Genomic DNA, 13,115 nt, shown 5'->3' with positions numbered 1-13,115 from the left:
TCGCACCCGGAAGTGGAGGCGGACCCCACCTTCGCACCCGGAAGTGGAGGCGGACGCCACCTTCGCACCCGGAAGCGGAGGCGGACCCCACCTTCGCACCCGGAAGCGGAAGCGGACGCCTTTCTCGTGTGGACGTTTCGCCTTGGAAACGAAGTCCGCAGATTTCTTTTTCTTTTCTTTGAGCAGCTAAACACTTGCAGTGGAGTCCGTTCATGGTCACAATTCGCCAGAAGTTATGCGAAGATGAAGACCGCAAATCGGCGTCATTAAATGAACAGTTTGACGCGGGAGACATGTCACGTATGATTATTACTGCTTCATCTTTGCAAGTTGCTATCGAATGCAAGCGCGGAGCACATTTCATTGTTCATTGTTTTATCCAAATGATTCTGTACGACGTGCTTCGGTCCAATCCCTTCTTGTTCTCCATGATAATAGATTGATAACCATTGTGCAAGTCGGGTTTAGTAGATGTGATATTATAGATTATATGACTTCTCATTGAGAGGACTCAGCGAATGCTTTACATGGTTAGTTAAATTGCAGCCACCAAAATAAGACCATCAATACAGGCAACATTAGCGAAAGGTCAATGGTTTGTCAATTCTGTCTCAACGCTAATCGATGACTATGGCATTATTTTTAATATTCCCTTTAAAGGGGAAATAGCAGTAATGTTTTTGTTTATCTCCCCCAAGTAGCGTCCGTCTCCGTGACGATCGGAGCGGCGTGGCAGTGTCGAACCGAAGGCCGCCGCCTGGTCGACGTGGTGCGGGCGGTCCACGTCACGGCGCCGGATGATGGCGACGGCGAAGAGGAACACAAGCTGACGGAGAGAATCGGGTAGGACGCCGCAAAGAAGTCGCCGGTCGGTTCAGGAAACCAGTCGAGACCAACAAAACCGAGATGAAAGAAATAATACTCTCTGTAACGCCGTGCTCCATGTGAACATACGCTCATGACATCGTCGAATGAAACCGTTTTTGCACATCCTCTACTTGAATTCAATGTGCGTTGTGCCGCTCCTGGTGTGTCCAACTTGGCCACCCGAGGGCAGTACAAGACAGACAGACAGACAGCTCAGATACGGCTGACTGGACACGCTAAGCCAGTAATGTCAGTGCTTCTACGCTGGAGATAAAGAATATACGCTTGCGAGAAGGCTTCCGTTGCGCGTCTCCAAACGTGCCTTGTCGCCCCGGACTCTCAGGGACGGCGGCGTCCTGTTGGAGCGGGCGCACGGCGCCGAGGCGGAGCCTTGCGTCCTGACGCTGAGCTGCGGCCCCGCCGCCATCAGCCGCCTGACGCTGGTGAGCGAGGCTCGGACCATGGAGGTGTACCTGCCCACGGGCGAATACTGCGCCACGGTCCGGGGGGACAAGCAGGACCGCGTCCGCCTCGGCGACAGGTCAGTCGTCGGCCGGCTGGAGAACCTCGCGTCTGACGAGTCCTCGTTTGGACGCTTGGCCGAATAACGTCTTGAAAATTGCCTTCCAAACTTGGCTTGCGCTCTCGTTTCTTTTGCCTTAAATATTGACGACTCGGCGAATTAGCACTTGAGCTTCCCAAATGTTCGTCATAACATAAAATGAAGGCACTTTTTTGTTCTCCCCCCCCCCCAAAGTGGTCAGAAATTCGCATCAATCGGTACCCTCGAAATCGGGCTGGCTTTTAAAAAGTTTGCCGGCTCCTGCTCGGAATCGGGCCGAAGTGTAAACGTCGCTGTGAGCGCTTGTTTATGCGCCATCGTAAAAGTCAAAGTCATGCTCTTTTTCTCGCTTGCGTGGCCAGGGGACCTTTCTACAGGAAGCAGCTGAGACTGGACGCCGCGCCGTCATCCTGCGACGTGAAGGTGAAGCGCGCATTCATCTCCCATCATCATGACAAAATGAAATTGAGGAGCATTAATGAGACGAAGCACTCGTCGTTCTTTGAGGGTCTCTGGAAAGTTTTAAGCTTGCTCCCAAAAAAAGAAGACAATAAAGTCCAAATTTGAAATGAAAAATATATAAGAGAGAGAGGGAAAAATGTTGGTGGTTTTATAGGAAAAACAGTAACCTGAGCTGAAAATATTACCGAGAAAAAAAATCGACGGAATATTATCTGACACTGAAGAAAGAGTTTACAACTATAAATATCAAATGATATTGCAGGGAAACCATCTATACTCGAGGATAAAAGAACAAATGTGATAGGAATAAAGTCAAAATGTTCAGCAAAAACCGAGTAATGATGCATCTCTTAAAAATGAAATATTGAACTTTAGAGTTGAGCTGCCAGAGATTGGTGGACGTGCGGCACGAGTGGGTGGCGATCGTCGTCGTCGTGGCGGAAAAAAAACATTGGCGGCTTTTTCCAAGATTCGATTGTGGCGCTGTTCGCTAACGGCTCAAAAACCTTCCGACTCCGCCCCCCCCTCCCCCAGCTGCTGTCTCTGTCGGGTCGAAGCAACGTGTTGCTGTGCGGCGCGCTGGTGGGGCTCCGCCCGCCGCGGCCCCCCCCGGCCCGCGACGGCGGCGCCGTCGACCTTCGGCGGGTTCGCGGCCTGGTGGACGAGATGGGCGCCAGCCTGTCGCCGGGCGCTCAGAACCTGATGGAGATGCTGCGGCTCCAGCAGAAGGTAAGCCCGCCGAGACCCGAGCGGCAGTGTGGCACGTGCGGGGGACCGGTTCAGGGGGTCCTTTTGAGGATAAGCGGCTCGCAAAAATGAAAGCGTAACCGTGTCGTCAGGCCGCGGCGGACTCTGCCCCCGACGACCTCGTGCCGGACGAGATGGTGCGCCGCGTCCTGAAGGCCGGGGCCCCGCCCCCGGAGATGCTGCGCAAGGTGTGCGGACAGGTGACGCGGCTTCGACTGGACCGGGACCGGACGCCGTAAGTTCAGCGACCGCGCTGGTTTCAGCCGTCCATTTTGTGACCTGGTGTGGAGTTGGAAAAAATGACTCATTCGTTTGGAGGTCTGGTCGAAATACTCGACTCGGAATTTCAACCTTGTCAAAATAAGACATCCGCTTTCACTTTGGACAACAACCGTCTCTACATTTTTTGCCAATTTTCCACGGATGGTCCGGGCCAAAGCGTGGAATCGTCCCGTCGGGATCCATTGGTGCCAAAACACAATCCACAAATGACAAAAGTTGACTGGTGACCAATCCGGGGCGCACCCCCCCCCCGTCTACTCGGCGCCCCCGGACAAAAGCGCGTTTGCCCTCCGTCGGTTGCCACGGCAACAGCGGCAAGGGGACAGCGGCGCCATTGTGCTCGCGGCCCCACAAAAGCCTTCTTTGATAGACGCGAGCGGACGCCGCCCTTGCCCAAAGGAAAAACACACGGACGCGCTGAAGTCGGCCGCCGCCGGGACTCTTGGATGGGGCTCCTTTTGCTGTCGTCTTGTTTGTCATTTCCGCAGCGACCAGTCTTTGTTTGTCTCAAAGTAGCCTTTGACTGACTGGTGACAGATGTGTTTGTCTAGGCCCCAGCAGTAAAAGTAGCGCTTTGCCGCCGTCCTGTTGCATCTCTACTTTGAAGTGAGTCCAAGAGCTTCATTCGGACATAAGTAGTGTTTCGGCGCCATCTGCGCGTCATCTTCATTTGATTGTGCCGCGTGCGTTTGTCTTTCGTCCGGCGAGCCGAGGCGGCGCACATCTGTTTGTCGCTACTTTGGAGCGTGTCAGCGTTTTGGACCAGCGTCAGCTCTGACATCTGCTTCAAGTCTTCACTTTCACGTCGACGCCTTCTCGGCCGGGCGTGCCGTTGGTTTTGTTGCGGTACGTGTTCAAGCGCCGCGCATCTGGAATCCGATCTGTCGCGGGCTCTTAAAAAAGTTTTTGCGGCGGTCGGTCAGCTCGGCCTTCTTCGCCGCCGATGTTTTATTTTTAGCTGGCGCTCGAGCGCGGCCGAACAAGCCACAAAATGCCCGAGAACGTTCTCACGAGTCGCAGAGCGGCTTCTTGGAATGTCGGGCGTTAGCTTAGCATCGGTAAAACGCGAGACATCAGCGGTGTTCAAGAGAGAAACCACAAAGGACGGCTGCCGTCAACATTTTCCGCTTGTTTGGCGGCACTCGAACGCCATCCTGACCGGGCCCGACCTCGATTTCCGGGGGCCGACGCCGATGGGGATCGCTAGCACCGATTTATTTTATTGGGGGGAAAAAAAGGAAAAAAGCGGTAAAATAACTTTTTTTTTTTTTTTTTTTTTTTTTTGAAGCGACCACTTGTAAAGTTTGCAAACTCCAGGCCCGGGGCCAGATCCGTTCCACCCAATCATCTTCGGCGGCCCGCGATTTCCATCAATCTGTACTAACATTTCAAATTGATTGAAATCATTTGGTTGAGACATTTTGAAGCAATTTTTTTAGTTGCCAAAACACTTGCAGAAAAGTATTATTCCAAGTTTTTCCATTCTACAGATTTTGCCTTTTTTTTTTTTTTTTTTTTTTTTTCTGGTTCTGCTGGGAATATGCAAAATGAAATCCCATCCGATTCGAAAGGGGCCAGCGGGCGGGCCTTTTGCTCCTCACGGCCGTTTGTCGTTTCCAGGGCTGCGGACGCGTGGATGGAGCGCCGCCTGGAGGAGATGGAGCGCCGTCTGAAGGAGCACGTGGACCGCCGCCTGGACGCTCTGGAGCGCAAGCTGGAGAAAGCCTTGCTCGGGGACCGGGCGAGAGGGCGCCCGGGGTCACCTGGCCCGGACGAAGAGGCGCGGTCCAAAGTCCGCACTAACCAAGAGACGGAACCGCTGGTGAAGTACGACGCTAACTCGATTTAACGGTGACACGACTTGCGAGTTTTTTCCGGGGGGGTCGTTCAAAATTTTCGAGCTCGAGGAAGGTGGGGGGAACGCTTTCAGCCGTTTGTTGAACGGGACGGGAGCGCGAATCCCAAAGGAGCGTGGTCAAAAGTACAGAAAGCTGAAAAATGGCCTCTCGTGCACTAACAAAGTATTGAATCGCCTCCGGTGGCTTCCCAGAAACTGGTCGGCAGCGCACCAGCGGCACACGTAAACGTTCCAGGAAATGAACCAGAGTGACGCGAGCTTACATAATGTCGACTTCTTCATCAATAAACATGACATCATGCTAACATTTCACTGGGCGCCATATTGGCCAACCGCCACTTGGCGCCCGACGCTTCCGTTGATTTTTTTTTTTTTTTTTTTCTCAACGCTCGCCGGCTAGCGTCCTGTTTGTAACACGCGGCTTCCGACGGCGTTCACAACCAATAAAAACAATATTTCTAGTCACAGCTTGTTGTGGTTGCTTCTGACTTGAGAGCCACGGGATGCCGCAATACCCCCACCAGGCCACTAGGCCGGCTCCACTTGGATTTAGTACAATGTATGGACTACCTATACACATACCTACCTATATATATATATATATATATATATACATACACACAAACCTAGCATGTGGGTTGAAAATAAGACAAAAGACGCATTTAAAACAAAGATGCAACATCAGACAAAAGAGAGTACGTGATTAAAAAATGGCACCACTGCAGACACGGTAGCATTATAGTCACTTTAAAAAAAATGCAAATGTCGCACACCATAGAAACTTTTGAAAACAATCGAACTTGTATGACGATTCGTGGTTGTCGACTCCATTGGAAGACGGTGTTGCTTCATGTCGAATGACAGGATCGGAATCTATTCAGTAACGATCCAATCGCCGTCGTGGAAGAAAACCTGCTGGGAACATTTCACCCAAGGATGTTTCCCCCGACTTTTTTTTTTTTTTTTGCATTTTAACAATTTACTTGGGATTACAAAACACGCAAGGAAGGCCATTTACCTTTTTAAAAAAATGGATATTTTAATCTGTAAAATTTCCTCCAATAGACATGAAGACAGTCATGAAATTGGATCGTAGGAAAATAAATCAAGTGAATCAATGAATGCATGAATTGTTGCAAACCCATCCAAGAGACAAAAAAAACCCCAAAATTGCAATTACATTTGAAACAACAGATTCCACAAAACTTTACAAAGACATGATTTACAAAATGATAAAAACACCACCAAAAAACCATTTTTACAAAACGCCATGATAGAAACACCAAAAGGGCTATTAAAAAAATAAAAAATTGATTTTCTGTGTAGAAAACTGGTCACAGACATCAAAACAACTGGAAAACGAGGCTTGATTTTGTTGTGCGTGTGTGACGCAAGGTCTCTCCCGAGGGTACGCCCGGAACGTCCCTCAGCTCAGCAGGCGGTCCACTCGCGGCGCGGCGGGGGGGGGGGGCTCACGGCTCGACGTCCTCGGGCGCCACGGAGAGGATGACGTCCTCGTTGCCCCGCCTCACCACCACGCGCAAGGCGCCGTCGCGCCCGATGGCGGCGCTCACGTCGGCGGCCGACGACACGCGCTCGCCGTTGATGCTGATGATGACGTCGCCCTCGCGCAGGCCGCCGCTGCGTCGGGAACAGTCAAAAGTCAAAATACGTCGGACGAGAGAGAGAAAAAAAAGGTCACCGACGCAAACGCGAAGAACGGCATGAAAACAAAGACGCGATCGTGCACGGGGAAAAGGTCACGAAGGCGACAAACGCCCGCGAAGCCTTTTCAAAGTGACAGTCAACAAAGGCCAGGAAAACGCCACTCACGACTCGGCGGGGGTCCCGCTGAGCACTTGGATGACGTAAGCGCCCGACGTGACGTCCGGGAAGTCCGACTGTCTGTCCTTCAGCTCCTTGGCCAGACTGGAGGACAAAAACAAAAGAAAGGATTTGGCGCGTCGCGGCTGCTTTTTGGCCTGCGGGAACGACGCCAGTATTTACACTACTATTCTCGTGCAGGCTCTGCATCCTTGCACAAGTTTGCGACTTTTACTCGGGTGGGGGGGGGGGTGGGGGGAGTTGACCTTCTCTCGTGCGTCGCTTCCGATTGCGACTGGGACGACAGCGAGCGCCTCCCTTGACTTGATTTCGGTTGGCTAGCGACGATTTGGTGTCGTCCATCTTTCCGCCGCACGTTTGCATGTCAGGGAAAGGACGCTTTTGTCCCGATTGGACCGCCCTGTCACCGCATTGCGGTGATAGCAGAGCGCCGGGAATGTCCGGCGGTCAAAAGTCGAAATTATTTCGCGTGCCGTCGTGTTTCGGAGGGGGCGGCGGCGGCGTGCGCTGCGTGAGATGTGCGTGCGCGACACTCACGTAGGCGTGAGGCTCATCATCCTGATGCCGATGTACTTCTTCTTGCCGTTGGTCCTTCCTACAAAAGAAACGCAAGACGTCGGAAAAAAACAAAAAAAAAAGTACTGGTTGGTACGTGTTTAACCACACACACACACACACACACCAAAATGCAAATCCCGAAGAAAAACTTTCCAAGGCCGCCTACCTTTGGCCTGCCGCTCGTGCGACTCGCTCAGGAACTGGCGGATTTTGTCGGACGGGATGGCGAAGGAGATCCCCGCCGTCACCTTCAGCGTGTTGATGCCCACCACCTCGCCGTCCTAGCGCACACGACGCCGCTCGTTACGACCTTCCGCCTCGCGCCGAGTCGGCGCGCGAGGGCGAGGGCGAGGACTCACCAGGTTGACGAGCGGACCTCCCGAGTTGCCGTACTGTAATTGAGCAAAAGCGGCAAAGTCAGAAAAACGCTTTGGCGGCCCTCCTCGGCGGGTCCGCGCGGCCCGCTCACGTTGATGATGGCGTCCGTCTGGATGTAGTCCATGTCGGAGTTGCGCAGGCCCAGCTCCTTGCCGCCCCTGGTGGCGGTGCTGACGATGCCGGTGGTCACCGTGTTCTGGAGCGAGAAGGGGCTGCCGACGGCCACCACGAACTCGCCGGGGCGGAGGTCGGCCGAGCGGCCCAGCGGCAGCGCCGACAGTTTGCTCTGAAGCGCCAACGGAAAAGTTTTCACGTGGACCGCCGACGCCCCCCCCAGACCCACTTTGATTTCATGTCTCGTGGAATCCTGGATTTGACCCTTGACTTCCCCTTCATGAATTCCCGCAGATTCCATCTCCAATTTCATCACTTTGAACATACTTTCCCCTTTGACCTCACATTTGACTTTGCGTGCGTTCACGTTTTAACGATTGCGACCATTCTGAGGACCCCCCCCCCCGATTATGTAACGACGAGACCGGGACGGCGACTTACGTAGACGTTGATTTTGATGAGCGCGATGTCGGCCTTCTCGTCAACGTCCAAAATGTTGGCGTCGAACGTGGCGCCGTTCTTCAGCTCCACCTGCGGGCACGACGCCAAACGTCACCGCGTCTCCTCGTTCTCTTTCTTTACCGGACTTGCCTTGGCCACGCCTACCTTTACTCGATGCTTATTGGCCACCACGTGGGCGTTGGTGACGATGAGTCCGTCTTCGGACACGATGAAACCCGAGCCGCTGGCGACCGCCATCTCCCGCTTGGAGTAAATCATCCTGGGCGAGGGGGGGGGGGGGGTCGGTCGTTACCAGCGGTAACGGAAGGTCCGCGTCTGACTCACCGCCGTCGTCGTACTTGCGGTAAAGTTCGATGTGAACCACGGCGGGCGCGATCTTCTCCACCACGTCAGCGATGAAGTTGTACTTGAGGCGAAGACTGTCGGGGTTCTTGTGACCTGCTGGGACCGAGATGACGTCAGCGCCCGCCGACCGAGCGCCCGCTCGAAGGCCCCCCGAGACCGACTCGGACCTTCGGAAGTGCATCGCCGATTCATAATCAAAAGCACGCCGGTCCCCAAAGTTTGCTCAGTCATCGGGCCAAACACGAGACGCGCGTGCGGCGCTAATGAAAACAAAGGACGCCGGCCAAGACGGGTCTTACGTAACGCGTGCGGCGGGTCGCGCTCCAGATGCGAGCGCTCGGGAGACGCCCGCCTCTTGGAATTGCCTGGAAGGGGGAAAACGATCGGCCGCCACGCCCCTGGAAACGGATTTCAGATGGCCCCGACATCCTTGATGCTGACTGGCCACTTCCTTCCACGACCGGCCGGATTTCTGCTGGTCTCCACTCGGCTTTACACCCAATTTCTTTTAGCCGTCATGTAGCTACGTTTCGTCACTCCGATTTGAGTAGCGAACGAGTGCCTCGACGCCGTTTCTGTCATCTAGCGCAAACCTTGACCGGCTTTCAACTGTCGACCTTGTACCTGAGGCCAAGGACGTCGCTTGATTGATTTCTGACGGCTGACTGAGTCAAAGGGGAAAGACGGCGCGCGTGAGGCAGTAGCGGCCAAAGGCTTGCCTGCGAGTGCCCGAAAATCAGGTCAAGCTCGATGGCCCCATTGACACATTTGAAGGCCAATCCAGCAGCAGTCGGCGTTTATCAACAATGTCATCCCGCTATCTGATCCCAAGCGCGGGCGGACGAGTCCGAACCCGGGAAGATTCCTGAGCTCGCCGCGTCACCGCGCGACGCTTGTTGTGTTGACGGCGTATCCAAGCGCGTCCGCGCAGGCAGTGGGAAAGAAAGAAAGAAAGAAAGAAAGAAAGAAAGAAAAACATTTCGACGCGCTCAAATCTGGGTTAAATCACGTCTGACCCAGATTCTACGTCTCGCGGCGATGACTCACCGCGCCAAACGCGTTCCAGACCTCGTCGGAGGCCGCATAGTTGACCATTTGCCCACCTCGGCGTCCTTTTTACTTTTGGAAAAATTCGAGAAAGTTTTCAGACAAGCTCGACAAATGAAACGTTGAATTGGTCCAAAAATCGGCCTCTGTAGCTCTGTTCGCCATCCGGACTGTCGCCAGGAACCCCCCCCCCCCACAAATTGTACCGAATTGTGATTCGTTGACGACAAATGACTTCCCAAAATGACTCCCAGAAACGCCGATATCGGCTCGCGATGACAAATGAGGACAAGGCTGTGTTGCCACGGAGACCGAACCTCATTTCGATCTGCTTGGAACGAACCAAAAGTTGCGTCTGCTCATGGCGAGGAACACGCGATGCGTTTGAAAGCGGCGGACGTCGAGAGTGTGTGGATGGAGGCAAAGCGAGCGCATCTGGTGCGATTTTGGACATTTTTGAGGGCAACTTTGGAAAAAGTGACCTGAACCAGTTGCTTTCATACTTGCTGCCGAGTTGTCGGCTTTCGAGGGCCACGGGGAGCGTTTTTGAGCCCCGGGCCGCCACTTTGACACCGCGCGTGCCCGAAGTGTTTCGCAACATGCTCTAACGCCCCCCCCCCCCAAAAAAAAAAGCCTCACACACCCAAAACAACCTGACGCACACGCACTTTTTACGCTCACGCACGCGCACCCGTTGCCCGGCGGGTGACCCGGTGCCTCACTCACCCTCTCCGCACGGTCCCCTCTGCACGACGATGAGCGTCTGCCGCGCGGCGGCGCTCTGTCGCCGCAGGCGGCAGACGTCCGGGTAGGTGACGCCGTCGCTGCCGCACACGGGCTCGGCGCTGGCGCAGACGCAGACGCCCGCCGACGCCCTGCGCCGGACGGTGCCCGTGGCGGCCACGCCGCCGCTCGCCGCGCACGTCAGGCCGTCGCCGCAGCGGCGCGCGTCCCCGCCGCACGGCTCCCCCTGGCCGGCCGCGCACGCCGCGCAGCAGTCGCAGGCGTCCCGGGCGACCCCGGCCGGGCACTCGGCGGGCGAGGGCGGCGGCGCGCATCGGGACTCGTCGCACGTCCCCGGGCAACCGGCGGCGCGCTCGGACAGCGGCGAGGGCTCGGCGGGCGCGAGCAGCGCGCTCAGCAAAAGGACGAGGACGGCGACCATCGCGGACGGGACAACTGCTCGAGTTCGGAGACGGACGCTCGGAAAAATTCGTCCGGCGGACTGAAGCTGCGGCGCCGGGCCGGGCGCTTTTAAAAAGGGCGCAGCGCGCGCGGCGTCTGATCGGATAGGTCGCCCGGCAGGGCGGGGCCACGGCCCCGCCCGCCCGCTCGCTCGCTCCCTCCCTCCCTCCCTCCCTCCCGGGCTTCAAAATCGCAACGCTCGCGGTTCGACAAAAGCCAAACTCGAGGGCGAGGACCAACATTTGGGTCCATCGGCGGAACGTTGAAGCCTTCCCGCAGCAGCTTTCACTCCAAAGGGATTTTGCGAACAAAACTCGGGTCACCACATTCATCTTCTGTTGCTGACACTCACGAAGCGGGGTACGCCCCGAACTGGCCGCCAGCCACTCGCAGGGGCACGTACGAGCAAGCAACCATTCCCACTTACATTCAAACCGACGCATCAATTTCGTCGCCCATGCCTGTTTTGGGAGGAAAGCGCAGTGCCCGGATGCAAAACCTGCACGGGCGGGATTTGAACCCCGCTCCTCAGACCTGTGATAATCGGTCGTCCGGTGTGTCGCCGGACGCACCGCTACGGTTTTGGTCCAAATACGTTGCCGCTCTCTGTCCGATTAACGGTCGAACAAAGACAGTTTCAGCGCTTTAAAGCAAACACATAACCTCAGCTAGCTTCATGCTAACCCATAATGGGAAATCCCACTGGTGCGCTACATGTAGCATCCAGGAAAAGACTTTGAGCAACACACGTGAACGCAAAAGAGCGAAACGACAAATCCAAACAGTATCCTGCTTGCTGCCAGCTCTTCTTTATCCTCAGCTAATATGAGCACATCTTTACTGAGAAATGCGTCGTACTGCCCCCGTGTGGCCGCGGCGCACGCACCGCAAGGAGCGGCGCGACGCGGAAAGTGACAAAAAGGGTTTTAGTTTGCTGAAATTGTAGTTCACCTACGCCGCTGCCAGCCAGCGCTGCAGACTCAAGAATGACCCGGATTCATTTGGTTCGAGTTAGGGATGCGTCGCGCGGTCACATAACGGATCGGGCTCGCGTCTCGAAGCGGCGCTTGTGTAAGCGCATTTGCGTAATCCTGCCCGCAAGCAGGCACACGCTTGTTGCCTTTCCTGCGCTGAGTCAGTCGGACTCCAAAATGCCGGAAGCGCACGCCGAGGCAACACCCCGTCCGTCCTCTTACGTGTGCCTCGTTAAACAACAGAGCCTCCGGTTCCGGACGGGGCCCGCTCGGACCGTTCCGGTAAATGGCGGCGGTGACACTCTGCCGAGCGACCCCCCGCCCGATGTTGTGAGCGTCTCACAAGGAGAGAAAAAAAAAAAAAAGTCCTGGAGAGAGAGCCGGTCCAAACGCACCCTTCCCGGAACCGCGGCCATCAAATTCCGCTGAGCTTGAGTCAGCCGGCAACGACGTCTCGCAGCTGTCGGGGCGGAAAACGGACACGACGCCGTGTCCTTCCTCGTGCTCCTTTTGTGGTTCTGGACTTGTTTTTTGTTTCCGTCCTTGGCCTGTTTTTGTGGTTTTTACCCGACTCTCAATAGAGGGCGCTGGGGTGCCGCTGACTCGCATTGAATGAAGAGTGAAGGAAAGACAAAAAGAAACGCAGAGTACATAATAAAAAGAGGAGACATTCCGGGATGAACGTTGAGCAACCCAATGTGGTCGTGGATGTCGTCTGACGTTTGAGCGCCACACCAGCCGACCGTCTCCTTCACAGAATGCGTCGGAATTCGCCGGGCATTTTCCCAAAATGAAAAATAGCCTGAGTACCAAGTTGAACCAAGAAAAGGAGATTTTAACAGGTGCACTTCAAAACGTTTTTCTTGTCATAATGCACCTTTCTGGAAAACAAAACAGTAAAGTTGAGAATTGCCCGAACATCTATGCCGATAGCCCGTCTATGGCTTTTTGCATTGCATTTTCGGCCTCAAACGAGGAGACTTTTGTCTCTCGATGGCTTGGTTGGGTTGTTTTGTCGGCGGGACCGACAGACAACCTCGTTGAAGCGAGCACACTGGGCCTCTCCTGATGTCATTGAAAGTTCTCATTTTTTGCTTTTTGAAAAGGCACGAGATTGGGTTAGCTGGGTGGCACAAACCTTATCTTGCACTCTTGAACTTTGAGGACGTCCTCGAGGGGGGGGGGGGGGGGGTCGCGCGCAGGGCGGCGCCGTCCTGACGACGCACACGCGCCGCATGCTTTGGATTAACGCAAACGCGGGACCGCGTGCGTCAACCCGCCGAGCCCGACTCGAAGCAGCCGAGGGAGTTGGGATCCGGCACCGAGAACCCGCGCTTCCGAGTCTTCATCCGAGAAAGGCACACGTGGAAATGATCTGTCGTTTCTTCATCGTGGGCCCAATGACACCAGACCCGACTGGGCTCATTTC

General features: G+C 55.1%; 2 protein-coding genes across 3 annotated transcripts; one reads left to right on the top strand and one right to left on the bottom strand.

The window, feature by feature from the left end:
- The first annotated feature begins 77 nt into the window (after window positions 1-77).
- c22h10orf88 (chromosome 22 C10orf88 homolog) lies at window positions 78-5,238 on the top strand. Of its 2 annotated transcripts, none has more exons than XM_061809539.1 (7): window positions 78-300; window positions 699-843; window positions 1,211-1,408; window positions 1,792-1,852; window positions 2,426-2,620; window positions 2,731-2,873; window positions 4,541-5,238. In XM_061809539.1, the coding sequence occupies exons 1-7, from the start codon at window positions 213-215 to the stop codon at window positions 4,767-4,769; spliced, it is 1,059 nt and encodes a 352-aa protein (XP_061665523.1). In that variant the 5' UTR covers window positions 78-212; the 3' UTR covers window positions 4,770-5,238. The 2 variants fall into 2 exon arrangements, with proteins under 2 accessions (XP_061665523.1, XP_061665524.1); XM_061809540.1 differs by having other exon boundaries at window positions 80-300; window positions 702-843.
- Window positions 5,239-5,791: 553 nt separating this feature from the next.
- LOC133495385 (serine protease HTRA1B-like) lies at window positions 5,792-10,853 on the bottom strand. Its single transcript, XM_061809968.1, is given in 10 exon segments — window positions 5,792-6,419; window positions 6,612-6,707; window positions 7,161-7,218; window positions 7,348-7,462; window positions 7,541-7,578; window positions 7,581-7,845; window positions 8,115-8,204; window positions 8,280-8,394; window positions 8,474-8,573; window positions 10,254-10,853. Coding segments are annotated over 10 exon segments (1,485 nt in total). The 5' UTR covers window positions 10,693-10,853; the 3' UTR covers window positions 5,792-6,250.
- Window positions 10,854-13,115: the final 2,262 nt, after the last annotated feature.

This window comes from Syngnathoides biaculeatus, chromosome 22, assembly GCF_019802595.1.
Source record: "Syngnathoides biaculeatus isolate LvHL_M chromosome 22, ASM1980259v1, whole genome shotgun sequence".
Classification (NCBI taxonomy): domain Eukaryota; kingdom Metazoa; phylum Chordata; class Actinopteri; order Syngnathiformes; family Syngnathidae; genus Syngnathoides; species Syngnathoides biaculeatus.
This window is presented reverse-complemented; position numbering and strand designations above follow the sequence as displayed.

Coding starts and splice junctions, on each gene's coding strand:
- c22h10orf88 (XM_061809539.1), top strand. CDS start 213: ATGGTCACAATTCGCCAGAAGTTATGCGAAGATGAAGACCGCAAATCG. Junction 301..698: donor TGACGCGGGAGACATGTCAC/GTATGATTATTA, acceptor ATCTCCCCCAAG/TAGCGTCCGTCTCCGTGACG. Junction 1,409..1,791: donor CGCGTCCGCCTCGGCGACAG/GTCAGTCGTCGG, acceptor TTGCGTGGCCAG/GGGACCTTTCTACAGGAAGC.